The sequence below is a fragment of the Marmota monax genome, unplaced genomic scaffold (genome assembly GCF_021218885.2).
Source record: "Marmota monax isolate L192 unplaced genomic scaffold, Marmota_monax_Labrador192_F-V1.1 WCK01_AAM20220418_F8-fsc00379, whole genome shotgun sequence".
NCBI classification, from domain to species: Eukaryota; Metazoa; Chordata; class Mammalia; order Rodentia; family Sciuridae; genus Marmota; species Marmota monax.
This window is the reverse complement of record NW_026693072.1, coordinates 250,401-275,500: the sequence shown is the minus strand read 5'-3', so window position 1 is coordinate 275,500 and position 25,100 is coordinate 250,401. Positions and strand designations below refer to the sequence as shown.

General features: G+C 32.4%; 1 protein-coding gene and 1 pseudogene across 1 annotated transcript; one reads left to right on the top strand and one right to left on the bottom strand.

Annotated features, from left to right (window-relative positions):
• Positions 1 to 336: 336 nt before the first annotated feature.
• Positions 337 to 503, top strand: LOC124098970 (U2 spliceosomal RNA; annotated as a pseudogene).
• Positions 504 to 2,162: 1,659 nt separating this feature from the next.
• Positions 2,163 to 2,762, bottom strand: LOC124098962 (small ribosomal subunit protein eS27-like). The gene is given in 3 exon segments (XM_046453914.1): positions 2,163 to 2,213; positions 2,216 to 2,419; positions 2,742 to 2,762. Coding segments are annotated over 3 exon segments (276 nt in total).
• Between the last annotated feature and the right edge of the window lie 22,338 nt (positions 2,763 to 25,100).

Below are 25,100 nucleotides of genomic sequence, written 5' to 3'. Positions count from 1 at the left end.
AATGAATTCTCTAAGAAAAAAATCAGCATATAAAACAATGCTTTTTGGAAATATTGAAACATATTTTAGGTAATTCTAAGAACAAAACAATAACCAAAGCTTAAATTTTAATTTTATGAAAAACTACAAGAGTTAACCACATTGCATTTTAAACCATCAAGATTGTGACAAATTCAGTAGAGAAAAATCAATAGATTTAAATGTTCTTCTTTTAATACAAGAAGACTTAAAAATAAAACATAATTCAATTTAAGAAGCTATGGAAAGCATAAATAAACTAAGAACTAAGGTTTGAAAAAAGATACCTGAGCAGTTCATTAAATTGAAATACCCATTATCGTTTCTCGGCCTTTTGGCTAAGATCAAGTGTAGTATCTGTTCTTATCAGTTTAAATTGAAATACTAGGGCTGGGGTTGTAGCTCAGTGGTAGAGTACTTGCCTTACATGTGTGAGGCACTGGGTTCTATTCTTAGCATAGCATAAAATATCTATATGAAACATCTTCCCTGGATTTGGATTGTACAAAATATCTTTCCTTTTGAATTTTCCATCTCATAATACAGATGAAGCACACATATTTAACGTATTTTATCATTTCTGAGATATGTAATTTTTTCTGATTAAATCAGCTTTGCTATTAATGTACATATAATCTTTGGGATTTATAGTTTGATCAGATGTATTAATCACATTAATTTAGACTCCAGGAGAGCAATTTTGATGTTACTAATAAATATTCAGTGTTCTAGGTGTTGGGCCTAGTATTCTATTAGCTCTGTTCCTTTTATGCTAGAGAAGTAGCTAATCTTTTTGTTTCCCAAATTTTCTTCTAGTTTCTTTCTCAAGTTGTGACTTACACACCCATAGAGTTTATCTTAAAACTTAATCTTGGGCTGAGTACAGTGGCTCACACCTGTAATCCCAGTGGCTCAGGAGGCTGAAACATGAGAATCACAAGTTCCAAACCAGCCTCAGCAAAAGGCAATGCAGTAAGTAAACAGCTGAGTGAGATCCGGTCTCTACATAAAACACAAAAAATAGGATTGTGGCTGTGTGGCTCAATGATGAAGTGCCCCTGAGTTCAACCCCTGGTAGAAAAAAATAATAATAATCTTGGATCAAAGAAATGAGAAGTCCTCTGTTTTTTCCCTATTAAATATGAAAGTCTAAGTTGAAATACATTTTTATTCTACTTTTTTGAGTGAATATTTTAGGAACCTACAACTAATTGCAAATTCATAAAAATAGGCTAATTTCAATTATCTGGGAGAACTGACCCAGTATTGGAAACTTCTTTATTCTTTGTATTAATTACATTTCAGAGATTTACCCTCTTAATGCATTTTAAGTGTACAATACACTACTACTAATTATAGGCACAGTGTTGTTCAACAGATCTATAGAATTTATTCATATTGCATAACTGAAATTTAAACAACAAATTTCCATGTCTCCCTCCTCCCAGCCCCCAGCATCCTCCATTCTAATCATTATTCCTGTAAGTTGAACTATTTTAGATACTTCCTATAAGTGGACTCACACAGCATTTGTCTTTCTGTGACTGACTTATTACACTAAGAAAAATGTCCTTCAGATTCATCTATGTTTTTGCAAATGACAGGATTCACCTCTTTAGAGGGACTGAAAAATATTCCAGTGTATGGGTGTCACAAATATATCACTTTTCTTTATCTTTTGACTTATCAAAGGACATTTGGGTTATATTCTTATTTTGACTATCTCTTTGAGATCCTGATTTCTGTAATTGTGTGTGTGTGTGTGTGTGTGTGTGTGTCTGAGAGAGAGGGAGAGAGAAAAAAAATCAAGAGTAAGATTGATTAGTGGATCCATATGGTAGTTCTATTTTTAATTTTAAAGGAACCTCCACACACTTTTTTAAATAAATATTTTTGTTGTAGTTCTCAATATCTTTATTTTATTTATTTATTTATATGTGGTGCTGAGGATCGAAGGCAGGGCCTCACTCATGCTAGGCAAGTGCTCTACTGCTGAGCCATAACCCCAGCCCTCCACATACTTGTTTTTAATGGAGAACTGCTACTTCGTTGTCCTTTGACCTAGTCTTTTTTTTTTTTTTTTTTTTAATATCCAACATGTGTTTATTGGGATGTTTTCCCACTCATCTTGATTCAGGTTTTTTTTAGTGCTGCTTCCTCCTGAAGGAACATCCTCCTGTAAGTCTTGCTTTTCTTTTCCCATAGGCTAGCAGAGGACAGTGAAGCAGCAAATACACAAAACTACTGTTTTTGCATCGCTAAAAACTGTGGTGATTTTATAGCATCCCGGGCATTTCACATCCATGAAATAGGAATTGGGGCTCTGCACCAGGCTCTTCTTCTTGTATTTCCTCTTCTCTTCTGGAGAAGGATGAAGGAGATCCTTTTCTAGAGGCAAGTTCTCTTGGAAAGGTTGTCACCACTGGAAAGTGACCTAGTCTTTATTGCTTTTTCTTCTCAGATAGGTAGCAGACTCTTATACTTACAAAAAGGGTGATTTTCATGGATTTAATAAAGGAAAGAATTGGAATGTTTGTTGTCACTGTTGCTTATGTGATATTGACATGTTCGTTCAAACATATGACCAATTACATCAAATAATGTTCCATTTGGTGGGGAAAAAAATCAAGCATATAATACAGAGATTGTATAATAGACAAAATAATGGCTGCTCAAAAATGTCCACATTCTAATTTTCAGAACTTGTAAATATATTAACTTACCTGGGAAAGGCTATTTTCCATGTTCAATTAAATGTACAAACCTTCAAATTGGGAGAATAAATTATAACTGCGTCTAATCTACTCACATGAGACATAAACCGTGAAGCTTCTCCCATTTGGAGTATAAAAGATCAGGCAGAAAAATTCAAACCAATTCTAAGCAAGAAAAGGACTTAATCCTCTTTGAAAATGGAAGGGAGTTACAAGCTAAAGAATGTGGTTGGTTTTTGCAAGTTGAGAATGACCTCTGGCCAATAGCCAGCATTGGATTGGGGATTCAATTGTATAAACACAAAGACTGACACTGTGCCAACAGCATCAAAGTGCTTGGAAGCAGAATCTTTCTTATAGACTTAAATAATGAACACAGTTTTCTGTTGACACCTTGAGTTTACTTCAGGGAGATGCATGTTGCATTTCTACCAAATTGTGATAAAATAGGTAGATGCTATTTTAAGCTAATTTGTTAGGGTAGCAATAAAAATATAAGCTTTATTGAGTCCTATTAGAACTCCATGAAAAATTAACCATAAAAGGCACATTTAACCAGTTTCTACCCTCAAAAAGGAATAGTAACCTTTTCCCTTTCTTCTTTTCCTGTATGATTTGTTATGTAGAAAGTCAGGGAAGTGGGGACACGGTCTAATCTTCAGAGCAGAGGCGGGAAAGGCATTTTAAAGTTTACCAGCACTCCATTTTCAAAATGTACTCAGAACAGTAGTATATTTAGTGATCTTGTCCCAGAGCCAGACATTTGGAATATATAATGTTAGCTCTTAAAATGAAAATACCCTTACATTGAGTCAGTGAATTAATTCACAGTTTGACACAATTTATAATTAGCAACATATTTATAAGTGTTATCTACTTGATTCTCATAATTACTTCCGGTGGTAGCTCAGAGGGATAATAACATTTTATAGATGAAGTAAATAAGGTGAAGATGGGTTAAATGTTTTTTAGAGGGTCACAGGAATAGTGTTAAAGCAAGGATTTAAACTGCCTTTGGATTCTATTCAGTGACCTCTGTTCTCCCTTAGAGAAGACTTGACAAACAATAGTGAAGGCTGCTTGGATTTCTCAGTAATCTAGCTTAAAGCCATTCTTTTTCCCCCTCCTTGTTATTTTTATACTTGATTCATTAATCTTTTATCAACAATTGAACTACAAGTTTAATCCCTCCACAATTTTTGTAGGAAAAATTTAAATTCCAAAGGAATTAAAATATTCTCTTTTGAAAAAACGCATTTAATGTTTTAACATTCAAAATGTTTTCTAATGAAAATTGCTTCTCTTCAAACAGCAGCATAAATATTTTCTTGTATAAATATTTTTAAATATTATTTTCTATTTACTATAGTGTGCTTTTCTAGGATAAAGTTTCAGAGAGTATACCCATATCAGGGTTCCTAGTTTATATGAGTATATCAGGGAAATCCTCTCAAGGAAGTGACCATTAGGGTAAGTTATGAAGGATGATTAAGATTTACCTAAATAAGCAGCAAGAGAAATAAAAAGTCAGTGATCGTAGGCATTTTGACTGAAAGCCAATAGTAGCCTAGAGAAAGGCAGTTACTTGAATATAAAAATCTTCAAGGAAATTCTATGTGATCAGAGAGAGAAATATAAGGATATTAAGAAGATAACACCTGGATACTGGAGAGGAGTCCTACTCTTCAAAATGTCCTGTGTAAGACTGCAGGAACCGGGACATCACTTGGGAACTTTTTAGAAAAGCAGAATCTTTTTCCTACATGTGCTAAATAGTATTAATTTTAATTCTAATGAGATATGAATTCATATAAAATAAAGTTCACATTTTAAGTGCAATACTTGATGAATATTGACATGTATATACTCAGGAGGTCATAACCACAATCAATGGAATCAACATATTCATCATTCAAAAAGTTTTCTTATGAGTTGTACAGTGTTTGTGTCTGGTATAATATTAGTACATTTCTTATTGTTTTCCTTTGCTGGATAATATCTTATTGTATGGATATGCCACATTTTGTTAATATCATCACACATTGATGAATATTTTGAATTTTTTTTAGTTTTTGGTTATTACAAATAAAACTGCTGTGAGATTCATGAACACGTCTTCATGTGCGCATATTATATATATATATATATTTTTTTTTTTTCCTTGGTTGTATATCTAAGAGTGAAATTGTAGGTTTTGTGTTTTTAAAGGCAGATTCTTAAAATGTAATTTATGTGTACTATAAAGCACATAGATTTCAGTTTACCTTTTTAGACTCTGCAGTTTTAAAAAACATAATCAACTAATCACTTCCACAAACAAGCTATGGAATATGTTTATCAATCCAAAATTGTTCCTATGTGTCTCTTTTCTAGTTGATCCTTCCTTCAGTGTCAAAACATTGGAAATTCCTCACATATTTTTTAGTTTTATTCTTTTCAGAATGTCATATATGGAGGCATACAGTATATAATAATTTTGAATCTATTTTTTTTAAAGTTACTGTAATACAACTGAGATTCTTCAATGTTGATGTGTGTATCAGTAATTGATTTCTTGTTATTGCTGAGTGTTTTCCATTGCATGAATGCATCACGCATTCATTACTTGATGAATTTCTTACATGTTTCTGGTTTTTTATGCTCAATTTTGTTAGGTATTACCTTAGAGTTTCTTTACTTAGTAGTTGTGTCAGGAGATTTATAACAGAGTTCCATCTTAAATTTAGGAGTTGGAGCCCAGGAAAAGACATTCTGATAAGATCTAAAAGTAAATCATCTATACTGTAGAATCTAAGTGGTCAAGATTATGTTTTATTGTAAAAGTAATTGAGCTTCAATTGTATTGTTAGATTGCATGATATCTATCCTAATATTTTACAACACTGGGCGTGATTTTTACTTCAACAATTACCTTATGTATTTATGTGAAAAGTTGTGAATTGTGAAACTTCTCAGACTATTAGACTCACCTGCCAGTTATATAAAGCAGTTGCTTATTCAGTGATATATTCACCTAATTATTTATTGATATATTTTATCCATAAGAGTATGCCAGCTTGTTTTGGAATTATTTCATCAAATGATTTGTGAGGGTATAACTATCTCTATGCTAATTAAATTTAGTTATGTTTAATAGTATTTTATGTTTTGTATGTGGACATGTTTTGCATGAATATCATTATCACTGATTGTTCAAATTCAAGTGTGAATTGAGCAAACATTTTATTAATTTCAAATATGACACTTCAAATAGAGCAATTTTGTATATTGGTTCAATGAATTTTATTTTGAATTTCTGATCCATTTCTTCCATTAAATTTTATTATAAAAATATTAGAAGTAAAGGAGATATGTAGAAGGGGAAAACTACAGTCTATGCTCTCAAGGAAATGATTATCTATCTTCTTTACCAGTTTTTAAGCCCCAGGAGGACTAAAATTATGCTTGGCACACTGCTTACTGCATTGTGAGTTATCAAAAAATTTACGTTGTATAAATGAATGATCAAAACTTAAAAACAGGGGCTGGGGATGTGGCTCAAGCGGTAGTGCGCTCGCCTGGCATCCATGCGGCCCAGGTTCAATCCTCAGCACCACATACAAACAAAGATGTTGTTGTGTCTGCAAAATACTAAAAAATAAATATTAAAATTCTCTCTCTCTCTCTCTCTCTCTCTCTCTCTCTTTAAAAAAAATAAAAATATACAGAAATTAAAAATCATGAACATGTTTTGAATATTGTGGTCTATACTTTAAGAGAGACAGACAGAGTGACCACTGAAGATTCAGGGAGGATAAAAATCATTTCAGAGTATAAGAATCTGAAATGATTTAGTAAAATGGTAACATATGACCTGGAACTTGAAGGAAAAAGGACATCTTCTCACCTTCTCATTCACTTTCTCTTAAGGAAGATAGAATGACTTAATTTCTTCAGAAATTATTAGATAAGAACATTGTATGTATGTTTTTCCCTCTCCCTTACAGGAGTCAGGCTGATTATAGAGATGGTATATTTTTCCATGTTCTTCCATGACATAAATTTTATGTGATACTTTAATATCATACTTTATATGATTATCTAGTACTGCCTAGTACTGGTTGGGTATGTCTGCCTAATTCTAGAGCAGAGTATTAAGAAGGTCAATTTCTGTTTGTCAAAGACCCAACCCACATTCTTTAATATTAAATATTGTTTGTAATAAGGGGATTTTTTAAAAAAATTGGTAATTGAACCCAGGGTGTATAACCACTGAACCACATACCTAGCCATTTTTTTTTAATTATTTTGAGATAGTTTCCCTAAGTTGCTTACAACCTTGCTAAATTCCTAAGGCTGACCTTAAACTTGCAATCCTCCTGCCTCAGCCTCCCAAATCAGTGAGATTACAGCTTTGCGCCACCACACCCAGTATAATTTTTTGTTGCCTGTCTTTAACTCCTTGGCTCTTTTAATTATTGGTTCAATAATTGCATATGAGAATTAGAAGTGCTATGTACTGACACACTAAAACACCAAGTATCACTATTGAGAGTCTGTTTGCTAAGTAATTTAATGTATAGTCTTGCTCAGTCTTTTCTAATAACCCTACAGAGTGATACCAATAATAACTTTCATTGCACATATAAAGAAATTGAGATTATAAGAGTTAGACCATTTGCTCAAGATGAATCTAGGCTCAAATATAAATTTGTCTTTCTACCTTATATTATACAGAACAAGAACAGCAGTAAATGAAACACTTGATCACAGGCAAATAGTAGTAACATGGGCAGGCAATAGAATTTAGTATACATATTTCTGGATTTTTTTTTTTTGGACTTTCAGAATCTTAAAACGTGGAGTGTGGACACATGGTTAAGTTCAGTGTAATGTGCATATAGTTGAACATAAAAGGCTAGAATTAAAAAAAAAAGCAACAATGATTAGTGCTGTGCACAGAAGGAGTTGAGTTACATTCACTGCTATTTGGTAGGGAAAGGGAATAAATGGATTATTGATACCATGACACATGGTTTAATCATAGAGTAAGTTATTTCAGAATAGGGACTGATTCTTCCACTTCTCTCTCAAATTGGAAGATGTTATCATTTCTGATAAAGGAAAGTCTATGAAACTTCTCCTACTACAGGAATGGCAAAGAGAAGGTGATTTATAGAAAGGCAAACTGAGATAGAAGTCACTTCAGGAAATATTTTATAGAATTAGAAGAGAATTTATGTATACATTGGGATGACAGTAAGAAATTTCCCAGAATGTTGGAATAAGTGTTCCCCTAGAAGTTAGGCTAGTTGAATTGTATATGATAGGACGATATAAAATATCTTTTTATATTATTCAGTGAGAGTGACATTTTGAAGTATAATGAATTAAAATATGATTAAATGCAGAGGAATTAAACGAAGGTTAGCATGGAAACATTTCCTGCTCATTCTACGTAAAGCTGTTGCCAAACACATAGAACGTTTGGTTTTGAAGAACAAACGTAATATCATACCCTTGTCACAATCACTTTTATCCTCATGAATGTGCGTGGATTCAGTTATTTTCATTTAATCTCCATTGTCTTTATGATCTTCCCAAAGGAAAACAAATGATAACAATGACAATGATGAAAAACTTCAAATACTCCTCTTGGAAGGAAACCTGAATTGAGTGAATATAGTCAACACCAAGAATTATTATTATACCACCAAGCCTTGACGGATCAGGTGAGCTGAACCAGTCCGGAGTGGTAACATAGTAAGAGTTCTTCAAATCAACTTAGTACAAATGTCTTGTATGGTCTTCAGCTTTACAAAAGATATACATCATCATAATGATAACTCAAGGAATAAAAACAGCATTTCTAAACTATCATCATATACATTATCTATTGATAAGCAAATGGTTTATTTATAAAGATTGTAATCAGGTAAATAACATGAATTATAATGCAATTTACACAGAACAATCTCAATTTAAATATAGCAATTCTTGATTTTAGTAAAGCTTTAGGCTATATTTTGTCTAAAAGTGGGTCAAGAAGAAACTTTGTGCCCTTTTAGAAAAATATGGTCACATTTAATCCTCTTTTTTTCCTATTGCTTCACTTAGTGAATATAATAAGTACAAAATACATCAAATTATAAACAATGGGATTAAATAGAGAAAGTTACTATAGTGTAGGATTTAAAGTATTAGCCCATTTAACTTGCAGTTTTCAAAAACATAATACAAACTGCCTGAAAGGAACATGAGCAATAGTATATGGTAAAACATATTATGAGAACATTGCATAGTTATGAGTATATTATTTTTGTAAGAATTCTATATTTAAATCCATTACAGAAAAAAATACTAGTTTTCATTTCCAAAAAAAGGCACATGTTTACTAAAATAATGACTGGAAATATTTGAATTAACACTTAGAAATACTGTTGAGAGGTTGAGATCCTACTATTTTCAAAAGCTTCTATTGAGTTTAATGACATAGAGGCCATTGCTGAATTTGCCAAGAGCCATTTTAATGAGATGATTGGACAGAAATCAGAGCGATTCAGTTGATGAAGAGATAGAAAGAGAAAATAAAACATGGCAATGGTAAACAGATCTTAAAACATTGTCAATAAAGGAGAAGACAAAGCTAGAGATATTAAGTCAATGAAGATTTTGAATATTTTTTCTCTTTCCACATTTTTATTTGGTGCACTATAGTTGTACATAATGATGGGATTTTTTGTTACATATTAGTACATGTACACAGTATAACAATATAATTTGGACAATATCACTCACCAACAGGAAGTTTTTATCTTTTTTTATTCTTGATTTTTATTGCATTGGAGACTGGAAATTGTTCCATTGTAGATGAGAAGATGAAGGTAGAGAAAGAAGTCAATGTAGGATTTTATTTTCTTTAAAGATGCAGAATTGAATAGGATCCATACAATAGGCATGGGAATAAATCTTGGTTAAGGTAAGAGACAGTATATGTTTAAGGTCAGTGGTTTACATGGGAAATAACAAAAGTTGCATGTTCTACTTTATTACCTTTGTTTTCTCATGTAGGGTAGTAAATTTCAAAGAATGATAAAGATATAATAATCAGATGAATTATTAAACAAATAAAGAACTTAGGGTGCATTACTAGGTATTACTAAGGGTCAACTTTTTGTTTGGGAATATATATTTGTATGAAAACACTTTGGAAATTGTGTGATTTTCTTCAGATTTGGCACAGAGAATCTTGATAGTTGAATCTATAAAAGATTGTAATATTGCTATAGTGATAAAAACATAAAACAGTGAGACAACAGAATTAAAGGGTATTATCACAAGCTACGAAACCAAACTAAGTGCCCTTCAATAGACGAATTGATAAAGAAAACATGGTGTATATACATAGTGGAATTTCATTTTGTCATAAAGAGGAATGAAATTATGGCATGTGATGGTAAAATGATGGAACTGGAGAACTTCATAGTAAGTGAAATAAGCTAGTCTCAGAAAGGCAAGGGTTGAGTGTTTTCTCTCATATGTGGAGCTACTACAAAATGGGGGACAGGGGAGAAAGGAAAAAGGAGTGGAGGAATTTCATCAAAATAAAAGATTAGTGGGGAAAGGACAAGAAAAGGAATGGACAGTGGAATGAATCTGACCCAACATTCCTATGTACACATATGAAAATTATAACAGTAAAATTTACTATCATGTATATCCACAAAACAATAAATACAAAACAAAAAGAAAGAAGAAAAAAAAAAAACTATAGACAGTGAAATGGCACACACCTGTAATTCCAGTAGCTGGGTAGAGGGTTGGGGGATAAGGCAGGAGGCTCACAAGTTCAAAGCCAGCCTCAGGAACTTAATGAGGCCCTAAGCAATTTAGCAAAACCCTGTCTCAAAATAAAAAGTAAAAGGGGCTGGGGATATGGTTCAGTGATTAGATACCTTGAGGTTCAATCCCTGGACTAAAAACAAACAAACAATAAAAAAGCTATAAGTAAATAGAAAGATCAGTAGAGTAAAAGGAAAGGAACAGGGGGAAGGAGAATGGTAGGGAAAAGAGAAGTAGTGGACACTAAATTACAGTATATTTTATGCTTTTATAATTATGTCAAATTAAATTTTAATTATGTACAACTAAAAAGAACTGATACAGAAAAAATTAAAGAGATATTATCAAGAGAGTGATATGGGATCTTGGATTTTATAAACTTTATATTTAGATTATAATCTAAGTATTAAATTACCGGATCACTTTTTCATTCCCTAGAACATTGCAGATGCTTTAGAATGCGAGCCTTCCACCTGTGGCTGACATTAAGGCTCTGTGTAGGCAGAACTATAAATGGCAGAATGCTGGACACATGTACATGTGCATGGCCTTCCTACATTCCCAGGATATACTGGAATTTTAATTGACACCCATATGGAAAATCATGCTCCAATTTTTACCTTTTTTTTTTTTTGGTAGTGGGGATTGAACTCAGGGGCACTCAACCACGGAGCCACATTCCCAGCCCTATTTTACTATTTTGTATTTTCTTTAGACAGGGTTTCACTGAATTGCTTAGCACCTTACTTTTGCTGAGGCTGGCTTTGAACTCACAATCTTCCTGGCTCAGCCTCCTCAGCTGCTGGGATTACAAGTGTACACCACTGCACTGAGCTAATTTTTATTTTTAATTGTTTTTTATCAGTCTTTTATTAGCTCCAGCTCACATTGACACTTCAGCCCTTGAAGTATTAAACAATTACAACAGATTTTTTGACAAATACCCTAGGATCATTAGTGTTTGCACTGAATTTGAAACAGATCAAATGTTGATATTCCCTGAGAATTGAGTTACTGAGGAGCTGACAGATATGTCAAGAGTGAAAAGTTTCTGAGGACAGGCTTTCATACAGATCCAAATACATTCATTTCCCTATAGTATTTTCTACACTGGTGGTTCTCATGGAGATTATTTTAACACTAGCACAGAATTGGGACAACAGATTTGAGAATAGAGTATGCATAAATGCTATCATTTGCTTTTCTTAGAATGTCATGCTGTATATGTTTTTTTGATGATGTTTCTTCAAATGTTCCACATATTATGGTAAGCCTTTGATAAATTTCTAAAATTATTTAAAGTTAACTTTATCAATTTTTAGATAGTGTTTTTATTGCTTTTATGAAGGAGCAGAGTTAGAAAATTTTTTCTTAAGTAAATACTGTCTGGGTTGCTCCAAGACTTTCATTAGTTTCTAGAGTTCTGAAGATGTTTATTCTAGCAATTTTTGGCCAGACTCCTTATTGATTTTATGGAGGAGAAAATTTTTGTATGTTCTTATTCTGTTTTTTTGCTGTGCTAGCATTTAGTTGTTGAAATATTTTTTCTGCTTCTAACCCTTCTCAATCTACAATTATGTATGTATTAGACTGCTATGTTTCCCTATATATCTCTGAGACATCCTTTACATTAAAATTTTTAAGTGACATAATATTTATACTTATTTATTAAATATGGCATTGTAATTCAGTACATGTACAATGTGTAACAATCAAATATCATTTCTATGTGTTAAGAACCTCGAACCTGTTCTCCATGGGACTGGGGTTGTGGCTCAGTGGTTGCCTTGCATGTGTGGGGTTCAATCCTCAGCACCATATAAATAAATAAAATAATAAAATGGGGCTATTGTGTCCATCTACAACTAAAAAGAATTTTTTAAAAAAATTTAAACTGTTCTTTATTATTTTGAAATGTTTAAGAAATGTTGTAGACTATATTTCTCTACTATGCTACCTTGATAGAAATAATTCTCCATGTAACAGTATTTTGGTACCTGTATTTTATTCTCTCTTTATTTCTAGTCTTCCTATCCTTCCTAGTCTCTAGTGACCTCTGTTCTACTCTCTCTTTTTTATGTGGTAAACTATTTCAGCTTTCACAAATGAGTCAGAACATACAGTATTTAGACTCTGAAATCATACGTCGAAAAAAGAATAGCTCTTCAGTAAGTGGTACCAGGGAAACTACATATGTAGAATAATGAAACAATATACAAAAATCAACTAAAAATGGGTCAAATATCCTAAACAAGAGACCACATACTAGGAAACTACTACAAGAAAACATAGGAGTAATACTTTAAGACATTTCTAGAGGCAAAATATAAATAAGCATAATATATCAAACTAAGAAACTTTTACACAATACTGTTCATATTTTTATAGTATTTTTGCTATCTCTGCTTTAGATTCAATTTTTTATCACTGTATCTTCAGGTTCCTTTTATTTTCTATGGTATCTTTAGTATTAAATCCATTCTCTGAATGTTTTATTTCAAAGATTGTATTTTTCAACTTTCAGATTTTGATTTGACATATTTTAATATCTTCTGTTTTTTACATATTTTTCTTTATGCTTTCTCCTAAATATTTGTACATGATTGTAATAGCTATTTTAATCTAATTTTCTAGTGTTTTTCAGCATGTTTCTCATATATGGGTCTATTTCTATTGACGTGTTTTTCTTCTGGTCATAGGTGCATTTTTAAAAACATGTCTAAGAATTTTCTTGTATAACTACACCTTGTCACTTATATTGTTGAATTCTGGATTTTAATGTCTTCATAAACAAGTATTGATGCTCATGTATTTATTTCAGGCAGGAATTCAGGTTGCTTTAAAATTTACTTGATCCTTCAGAGGCTGATGTTTAGGCTTTCTATACACATATATATCAAATCACATAAAGAGTAAACATTATACTAGGGCTATTGTGTACCTATTCTTAAATATATCTAGAATCTATACATATTTATATGGGTATTCAATATAGTCTTTCCATTCTCACTGCTTGGGACTCAAAATGTCCTTTGTGCAAATTCTAGGAGTGGTTAAATTTATCAGTTTCTAGAATTAGTCATTTGTTTGTTCTTTCGGAGTTTTAAGCCATACAAGTACAGATGAATATTCAGTTAAAAAAAATTCAAGGGAATTTTTCTGAAAAAAAAATTGTGGTTCTTATTTTGCATATCTTCTAACTCTGTAGTTATTTGTTTTTTATTGTTTCTAGGCTTCATACTCACCAAACTCTGATATTTGCTTTCTTAACATTATATTAGCTTCTTCTACTCTCTCTTCTATACTCTAGAAATGATTCCAGGCATATGACTATGGTGGCATTAGTGCTCAGCTCATTTATTTCTCTTATTTTGGGTATCAAAGTGTTCAATTGTTTATTTCCCACTATCTGCAAACAATTATCATATTTTCTCATGTTTTTTAGTTAGTTTTTTTTTTTTTTTTTAAGTAGGAGGGGAAGTCTAGTATCACTTAATCTTTCAAGGCAAGTAGAGGAGAACCTTCTTTGTAAAGGAGTTATTTTTCCTTCCTGAATGCCCTCATGTATCTTTATTTATCCTTGAAATTCGGAAACTTTTTCAGGATAAGTTGTGATGGGGAATGTTCTGTACCATTTTTTCCTGAGATACAGTATATCTTTTTTGTTCCCATACTCCAACCTTTCTGAACTTTCTTTCTTAGCTTTCATATATCTTGCTTCATTCTTCAGGAGCATCAATTCTGTGTAAGTCAGATATCGTTTGTCTGGGTTTAAAGTATTGCTTTTAATATTTTAATCTCTTTTTTGTCTTTTGCTTTTATTTAGTGTAATTTTTTAATATTCTTCCATGAACTTCTATATTTTCAGTAATACTTATGTATAACTTTGTTATTTCTAAAATGATCTTCCATCTACTGTGTAATTCTCTATTTATTTTCTTATTTCTCTTAACTCATCTCTCACTGTTTCATCATTTAATCTAATTTTCTAACTTTTTGTTGTGCAATTTATATTATTTGTGTTTTTGTCTTTTAATTTTTGACTGTGGAGAAACAACAGTATGAATCTCTTTTCTCTTTTGATTTCTTAGAAAATTCTTCATATGATATGTATTATTCACTGGCCTTTTGTACATTTCTTTTTTTATACCGGGGATTGAACTCAGGGGCATTCAACCACTGAGTCACATCCCCAATCCTATTTTATACTCTATTTAGAGACAGGGTCTCAATGAGTTGCTTAGTGCCTCTCCATTTATGAGGCTGGCTTTGAACTCACGATCCTCCTGCCTCAGCCTCCTGAGCTACTAGGCGCCTGGCCTTTTCCTTCTTTTAATTGAATTAATTCCTTCCTTCCTTCCTCCCTCCCTCCCTTCCTTCCTTCCTTCCTTCCTTCCTTCCTTTTTTTGTACCAGGGATGGAACCCAGCGGGTGCATAATTACTGAGCCACATCCCTAGCCCTTTCTTTTATTTCTTTTGAGACAGGGTGTCAATGAGTTGCTTAGGGCCTCACTGAGTTCCAGAGGCTGGCTTTGAATGCACATTCCTCCTGCCTCAGCCTTCTGAGACTCTTGGATTACAGGCATGTGCTACCACATCCAGCTCTTTTCAATTTGCTTGAATATTTTTAATATTTACTCTCTTGAGATTATTATTCACCTTTTAGTGGGACCAGTCATTTTGGGGGGGTTGAGGACCTAAACAATGATGTGAAAGTATCAGTATATTTGATTTCAGTTTATTTCCTGGGGCATTTTCTCAAAACAAATGTCTGACCTTTTCTGCTAGTGGAATTACTTCTCTGTTATTGGCATTCAAGTTGGCCATTCACAGTAAATCCGTTAAACTCTGGGCTCATTGCTTATTGTTGTAGCATTTTTTGTTTCTCTTCTGTTATTCATTACATTTCACCTCTGACAATCCTAGTTGGATATAAGGTTAGATCATAGATAAATGTATTAGTATGATTTCTTCTTCAAGTTCATTTCCCATGACATTTTGCAATGTCAATCTTGATTTCTGTAGACATTATCTACTTTTCTAGGTGCCTGCCAATCCCTCTAAAATCTAATACTCAAAAGGATTGCTGAATAGAATACTGAGGTTAGCAACAATTCTTTTGGAGAAACTCTGAAAGATGTAAAGAGGCATATACTATGTTTACATCTTCTACATTTTTTGTTTTATATTTCACAGAATTTTATAGATATGTTGCAAAAATTTTACATCTTGGTTGTAATTTTTTATACCTTTGAAGAAAAATTCACCCCCCCATATAAACATACACACACACTCTATTTCATTTGTTCTATGTTGTTGGTGGGTTTTGAGAAAGGGGAGCAAAACAGTAAAATATCATGGTTATTTAGTTTTTAATTAGATATTTTCAAAATCACTTTTATTAGAATTTCAAGTAGAATAATTAACTTATTATTTATCAAAAATAAATTATATTGTAAAATAAATAAAGACTTTTTCACTATTCTACTCCTTAAACAAGAGCCAACATTTGTTTATGTAAAGTGTTTTTCAAGAGCTTGGTTTCATCACAAATAACTAAAGAGTTTTGATGAAAATTCATCCCAGGGGCCTTGTTCAGCTGAAGGAAATTAATTAGGTATACCATAACTCTTTACTACTCATATGATCCTTAGACCAACATAGGCTTCACTGAGAGCAGTATAAAACACACATAACCAAATCAGTATTGTGTTCTTTAACAAAATCCTCAGATAATTCCTATGCACACTAAAGTACGTGAAACACTGTAATTACACACACACACACACACACACATATATATATATATATATATATATATATATATATATATATATATATATATATATATATTTCAAGACCTTAAAAAAGCTGTGCACACAATCTCAAGCCCAGTAGGGATTTGTATCTCTACATTTTTTCTCTCTGTAGCAATAATGTAAGTAACTATGATTAGTAGTGTGGTGTTGACTCTCTGGAAAAAAAAATCCTGATTCCTATAATTTACTAATTTCCTTGGTGTGAAAACTCCCACCATGGCTAATTTCAAGTTAACAACATGATATCAGTGAATTTGCAATTGAGAAGAAATGTGTACAATTGGTTCTTGCATGCCTGTGCAAGCTGACACCAGCATACCACAGACCAGAATCTGTTTACTGCTGTTACCACTGTATGAAACCATACTCTCTTCCAATGTTCCGTAGTATTTGGGGGCTTTTTGAGTGGGATTCCTTTGTCAATGAATTCCTTGGTAAAATGAAATAAAATGCAGCATTAAGATTGAAACTTACAAAATACTTTATCTGTTCTTATCCTCTTAACATATATTAGGTATAATATCTTAAAACTTTGTTTTATAAATCAGAATCATATGTCTAGATTTTTGCATTAAATACAAAACATATCTTATTTCAGTCTTCAAAATAAATAGTTCTTTGTGGGATGTGGTGGCACATGCCTGTAATCCCAGTAATCCTTGGGAGTCTGAGGCAGGAAGAGAATAATTTCAAGGCCAGCCTCAGCAATTTAACAAGACCCTGAGTGACTTAGCCAGACCCTGTCCCAAAATAAAAGGGTGGGCTGGAGATGTAATTCATGGTAAAGCACTCCTGAGTTTAATTCCCAGTACAATAAAAAAACGTTTTTTTCTGGGGATGGGTTGTTGACTCAGCGGTAGAGAGCTCGCCTAGCACGTGCGAGGCCCTGGGTTCCATCCTCAGTACCACATAAATAAAATAAAGATATTGTGTCCAACTACAACTAAAAAATAAATATTAAAAAAAGTTCTTTCCTGTTTTCCTATGATTTTTATCTTTTTAACTGCTTTATGTTTTAAATTCTCTCTGTGACAATATGATCATTTTATAAACCAAATACTTGAGTTAATAAAAGTCACAAAACAGATACAGTGTCAACCACAATTATAGTTTCCTTGCATCCAAATCATTGCAATAATTTGTTTCAAAGACATTTTCTATGGAGAATTAAATAAGGGGAGTCCCTGAAACTTTATTTGGACCCCTAGTAGTTCTAAAATCCTTGGGCACTTTTAAAGAGATGAAATGGCAAGTAATGAAATGGCTGTTATACATAAGCAAACTTGACTGGAAAGATTTGGATGACTAAGCTTCTTACTGACTTCTCTGCCTTCTTTACTAGCCTAAGATTGAATCATGAAAATCAGTTTGGTATTTTTCCCTTTCATAGTCATAATCAACTTCATCCACAATGCAGACGTAGAAAGAGACACTCAGAAAATTTTAAATAATTTGGTCTTTTAGACTCTACAAGTAAATTGCAGAAACACATTAAAATCTAGTTCCATCTAGATCTAAAACCCACTTTCTTATTTAGTGCATTATACTGTCTCTGTTTTATTGTACTTTGTTTCTTATATTGTACTGACTATGAGTTTGTTATTCTAGGAATAATAAAGTATTAATATCTATATTCAGTCTGTAAGGAGTTGGTCAAATAGCAACATTCTGCAATTAGCCGAATTAATAGCAATGTTCCAGTCTTTATATTTGTGAAATTATCTCAGCTACCTACAATTGCAAAAATAATTTCACATATAGAATAGAAAAATTCGTAGAAAGAGATTTTGAGGTTACCAGATGCCAGAGGAAGTAAGAAATGGGGATGTGTTGCTTAATGATTATATCTTAAGGTGATGTAAAATATGGGAAATAAATAGTAATGATTATTGCATAGCATTGTGAATATAATTAATTCCACTCAATTCTACACTTAAATGGTTAGAATTGAAAATTTTATCTTCTGTATCTGTATGTTTTACCACAATTAAAATATATAATAAAGCCAAGACCTCAAAAAATTTCACTTGTTGACCATGGCCCTGTTTATTTTTGAGAATACTGTTGGAAAATATTCCAAATGACTTTCTTATATCTCAGAGATTCAAAAACATTCACAAACACATAAATTTAATATTCCTATATTTAAATGGACTTTTTTTCTAATTAAAAATATATTAATTTAATATGAGAATTTTAACTCTATAGGGGGTCATTTGACTAATGTCCATCAATGTGTTCTTATTCTGAAAACAATCAAAATATAACCAAACTTTGGGGGTTAGTAAGATGATCCTAATAAGGAAAATATTAATGATTAGGCATAGCCTTTAACTTGAAGTTACTTTGTAGTTGTTCACTTATAGCTTACGCTTAGATTATACAGAAATCTTTCAGTCCTTGACAGGTGATCCAATCATCTATGAGATATGAAATTTATTAGTTTTATTCTTAAGAATAGATGAAATTTATTTTTCATTAAAGCAGACCATGATTCCCACAATTGAGGGTTTATATGCCCTATTATTTTATGCCCCTATATTCCCCATATCTCTTTTTATAAAACCTGGCTGACTTATTCATTACTATTAGTAATTATTTAATTGCAGGATCATGTAATCCATGACCTAGGTCCACCATTTTGTTCCTCTAATTTTTTATTTTTAGTAGTCATTATTCTCTTCATTCAGGGTATTTTCTCGTTCAGGGCATTCCATAACACGTTGTTTCCTTCAATAACTTATTATGAGCGTATTTGCATATTTATCCATGTATTTTTTTCTCTCTCTCCTGAGTGATGTAAACTCAGTGGTAGGGAAAAGTGTGTATGTTTTATTAGCCATTGAATTACCATGTAGCCTAGGACTCAGCATGAAATTTACACAGCAAACATGCATTGTCTGCCTGTCTATTTGGGATACTTTTTTTAAAAGAATGTGCAAGCATAAATCATAAATAAATAACATCCTAGAATAAATCTACTTGGATAATTCTATTATATATATTTTCTTTTTCTGACATTGCTGAATGACATTCTGTAAACATAAGCTAATAATAGTTCATTTTTTCAGTTTGATGTAAACTAAAGCAAATGGTCAAATTACTTTATAATGAGAATATTTATTGTGTATATATTCCTAAAATGGTATTTTAAAACTGTTAAAATACAGATATCAACATTCTTTTGTATAGTCTAAGGGCCATGAAATCTATGAAGTTATTGGAGAAATAAATGGATACTCTGCTTCTAGTCAATGGATATTTGGGAGAGATACCTACACATTAATTAATATTTTTTAGTTCCTTTAGCTTTTTATGCTCAAAGCCATTATGTTTTACTCAAACTATTGATTTTTGATTATATATCTCTTGCAAAAGGTTTACTTCTGACCTGGAAGTTTTCTACTTAAAGCATTCATCCACATCTCTAAGAATCAAAGCACATTTTAAAGTTTTTACGTAAGTAGCAGTAAAATACACCTAATAATTGGAATGTTCCATGAAGGAGGGGTTACATTTCAGAAAGTAGTAACAGCTGTGGTGGACTGAGTGCAGAATTATTTTTTCTAAATCTTTGTCTTATTAATTTGGTCAGATAAAAAAATCTTTAGTGTGAATAAATTGAAAATGAAGGAAAATGGTTTAGTACATTTAGAGATTTGATTCTTTTTAGCAGCCCCTTGTAGTTTCAAAGAAAGATATACCAATCTTGGAATGCTTCAAAGTTTAAAATAATATAAACAATAATACAGTAGTTCTCTCTCACATGCTGGCAATGGAAGAAGATAGGATTCATTGAGGTATCGAAGTATACCCAGCATAGTACCTTGAACTTAAATAACTCACAGGGGTTATCTTTCCAATCAAACCCTTCAAAATATATAAAGGGATAGTAGTTACTTGCCTAAAGTTATACAGTAAGTGAACAACAAAGCCATATCTTGACACCAGTAAACCTAGTCCCCATGCTAGACTCTACCATTATGCACTCACATATAGAAAAACTCATCACTAGGGGCTGGGGATGTGGCTCAAGTGGTAGCGTGCTTGCCTGGCATGCGTGCGGCCTGGGTTCGATCCTCAGTACCACATACAAACAAAGATGTTGTGTCCGCCGAAAACTAAATAATAAATATTAAAAAAAATTCTCTCTCTCTCTCTCTCTCACTCTCTCTTAAAAAAATAAATAAATACGATGCTTGTAGTATTAGTAGCAGAGGTCCCAAGGTCATTTTAATCTTCATTTTTTCAATTTTACTGTATTTGATGATTAAAATGATCAAAAATAATGATGAGAACAAAATGTACACTTTATCATATATTGTGTGAAATCAGGCAATGGGCAGCGACCAAAGGAGGCAGATTTTAAATGACCACCAAACGAGGCTTTATTTGAGATATCACTCCCAGGCGGAACTCGATCAGACCAACAGAGTAGAAAGGAGAAGGGTCTGAGGAGAAACCGAGTGGGGGCTCTACCAGACTGGAATTTAAGGGGGCTCATGGCAGAAAGGCAAGGACTTGGGACAGGAAAAGGGATTTTTAGAGTCCCTTGTCCTGCTAGAGTTGATGGGGGAGGTGGTGCTGGCTGAACTCCAGGATTGGCCAGGGGGTCCTGCTGATTGACCGGCATTAGCTAGATCCTGCTAATTCACAGGCATCCCTTGGAGCCTGATTGATGTTTCTTTCCAGTGCTCAGGCTGTTTGGCGCTTTGTTCCTAAGTCACCGCCACCACCGACCTCACATATTAATAGGTATAATGAGTTTTTAAAAACTTTGAAATTATGCATGTGACCTAGATAACCAGTTGCTATGATTTTTAGGGTCTTCTATGTTTACAAAAGGTTTTCATGTTCATCATCTTTGTGAATCTGTTCACATCCTGCCTGCAAGATAAATAATGTCTATCTCATTTTAAAGACAATAGACTTGAAATTCCACAAATGATTCGTAAAAATTTCTCAGCTTAGTGACAACAGACATAGGTTTCAAACCTTAGTTCTCACATTTTAGTGTGCTTCAGAATCCCCTTGTTTAATCTGTCTTCTGGTTCAGAGTTTCTGATCAAATGAGTTAGGTGGAGGCCTACAAGGTGCATTTGTAACCAGCTCTTACGACATACTGACATATCAATTTCTTGTAGGATACTAGTGTAGTCAATCCTAGGTCTGGCCTATCTGTATTCATCTGTGGTTTTTCTTATAGAACTGGAGATACCATCATGTGTTACATAATTAAGTTGACACATTTTGAGAAAAGTGTCATTAGGCTATTTTATCATTGTGTATACATCAGACAGTGTACTTATGCAAATTAAGACAACTGTGATATCACTAGGTAATATCCATAGGACCTCTATTGTGCATGCAGCCCATCATTGACCAAAATGTCATCCAAAGTGTGACTATATTTCAAACACAAGTGATTTCTCAAAACATTTTTCTCAAATTTATTAGTTATTCTTCTTTGTTTTTAGCAATTTTTACTGTATGTAATTTTAATTTGCCCATATAAATAACATTTTAAAAACAAATATATATCAGTATGTTTGTATCAAGTATATTAAGAGAGATATGAATATGTTATTGAATTTTTGTGGTTATAGTTGTTCTTTTTTTAATATTTATTTTTTAGTTGTTGTTGGAAACAATACCTGTATTTATTTTTTTATGTGGTACTGAGGCTCGAACCCAGGGCCTTGCACATGTTAGGCAAGCGCTCTACCACTGAACCACAACCCCAACCCTATAATTGTTCTTAATACTTTCGTCTTCTTTCTTTTTTGTTAAGAATATGGGTAATTTGCATACCATCATTAATGTTATATTATTTTTTATTTTATTTATTTTTTAAAAATTTGTAGTTGTAGATGAACAGTATGGCTTTATTTTATTTGCTTATTTTTTTATGCATTGCTAAGGATCAAACACAGTGCCTCACATGTGCTAGGCAAGCACTCTGCCCCTGAGCCACAACCCCAGCCCCAGCCCAGTGTTATATTATTTTATATTTGACTATATATTTACATTTATATATGAATATACTGTGATATGCTTTCATAATATGGTTTTATATGATTTTGAACCAAGAAACTTCAGCTATATCTTAATTAGAAGTTTGTGCTTCATAGTTTTTTCTTACATTTTGCTTTTCTTATTGAATGTTTAATTTAAAGCCAGGCATGGTAGCACATGCCTGTAATCACAGCTACTAGGGAGACTGAGGCAGGAGGATCATAAGTTCAATGTCTGCCTGGGCAACTCAGTGAAACCCTGCCTCAAATTAAAGAATAAAAAGGGGCTAAGGTTGTAGGTTAATGATAGAGTGCTCTTGGATTTGATGCCCAGTACCATATACACACACACACAAAAAAAATTGTTTGGTATATGTATGTCTCAAGTATTGTATGAAGCATACTTACACTAAAATAATTACTTGTTAATCTAAATACAAAATTTAATTGAGAGGGTTTTTTTCTTATTTTTTTAGTTGTTTATGGACCTTTATTTTATTCATTTACTTATACATGGTGTTGAGAATTGAACCCAGTGTCTCACACATGTGAGGCAAGCACTCTACCACTGGACCACAACACCTGCCTGAGTTTTTTTTTTTCTACAAATGTAGAGTTTCACCTGAATAGTTTTCTATTGTTTTGACTTCTGGGTAAAAATATAGGGGGGCATTTACAAATGCCTCCATTTAATCTTATTAGTAATATGAAAAGTAAAATTCAGAGATTCAGAAAAATGCATTCTGTTAACATCATATGCTCAGAACTTTTATTGGAAACATTCATATATATAGCATATATATAATACATTATATATGTGTACATACATATATTATGTACAAATATATAGATATATGTGGAATTTTATCAGTCATGATAGTATATTTATTGAATTAAACTCACTGTGCCTTTAATACATTGTTAGGATCTTCAAACAAGATTATAAGTTAAATATTTTACAAGTTCTTAAATGAGTCAAAATTCACTATGTTAACTCAGATGTGATATTAAGAAGATTAACAATGATTGTCTTCTTGGGATGGCTTAAATGACAAGAAAAAAAAGCCTAAAAGGGCACTGAAACTAAAGTGGTAGTTCTCAGTCTTGACTTCATATTGGAATCACCCAGAGAGCTTTAAATTGTATGCCTAAATCACATCACTCAGATACTCTTACTTGGTTGGTTTGAGATCTACACTAGGCACTGGGGATTTTTTAAAGCTTCATCCAAGTATTTCTGATTTGTTGTCAAGCTTTCCTAAATCAGTGGATCTCAAAATTGTTTGCACATTTTAATGATCTAGGGAAACATTTAAGTAAATAGAGTATCTGGATAAACAGAATACACCTCAGTCAAATTTTTTAAAGGAGGAGAGTGACTGAGATTCAGATTTGAGTGTTATTATCCCAATATATACCCAAATTGGAGCCAAATTGGAGATCCACTACTCTGCAGGATTAGCATGTACTTTATGCATCTCTCCACTCAGACATAAGCTAAACTTTGAGTATGTGTCTTTATTAGAACATATGAGACATTCAAAAACAAGTAGAGTGGTAGGAAAAAAGCTGTAGGAAAAACTCATTCATTTTGCAGGGGTTAGGAACCAGGGGTTGCAGAAGGGCCTGGAAGTTTGAGCAGAGTGGAATCATTAGATCAACTTTCCCTGGTCTCTATGACTATAATCTCCTTGGGTGGGATTACCAGATAAAACACAGAATAAAAAAATTATATTTGAACTTAAAGAAGAAAAATGAAAAAAATTTCTTATCTGTATGTCTCAAATATTCCATGAAAAATACTTATATTAAAAATTATTTCTTGTTCATCAGCAATTCATATTTGACTATAGCTCCTGTATTTTTATTTGTTGAATCTAGTAATGCTGGTCTTGGGAGACTCGGAGTTGGTTGTGAGCTTTGCTCAGCTTCTCTGTTATTATTGAGGAGGAGGAAGTTTCATGTATTAGTTCCTTGCTACGTGCTTTGAGGAATTATTGATTGACACATGATGCTTTAATATTGATAGCACATTATAGTTCAGAGAATGAGTTTATATATATTGCATGATTTTTTCATACATATTTCATGGTTTTACAAAGAGCTTCTAAGTTAGACCTTATTATCTCCATGTTTCAGAAGAAAATTGAAAATCAAAGTGGTTAGGATACTTGTCCAAGTTTATATGACTAGTTAGTGGAATATTAGGTAATTAGTTCTTTGATTCCACATATAATATTATTTCAATTATTCTCAAACTGTTTTTTAGACTGATTAGATATCAATGTTTTATATTTTAACAGAATCTGAATCTCTTTTATTTTCCATTATCTAAAATTAGTCCCATCAGGCATTTCTTCTAATACATTTGTTTTGCTTGTATGATTCCATTGGAGATTTAGTATTAATGAGATCACTGTGAGTAAAATATGTGGCACATTGAATGTGTCATTGTGGTTTCTTTGACCAAATGAATTGAACAAATGTAGTGTTATAAGAATTTACATTTTCTACCCAGACTAGCGTCTTGCTGGGCCTCCTAAGGGTGAAGAGTAGATATTGACCACCTAAAACTAAAATAAATAAATAAATAAATAAATAAATAAATAAATAAATAAATAACATTTGAAAGAAAGAAAGAAAGAAAGAAAGAAAACCAGATAGTGAGTATACAGGAACTCTCTGTAATGGTTTTCTACAAGTCTAGAATTAT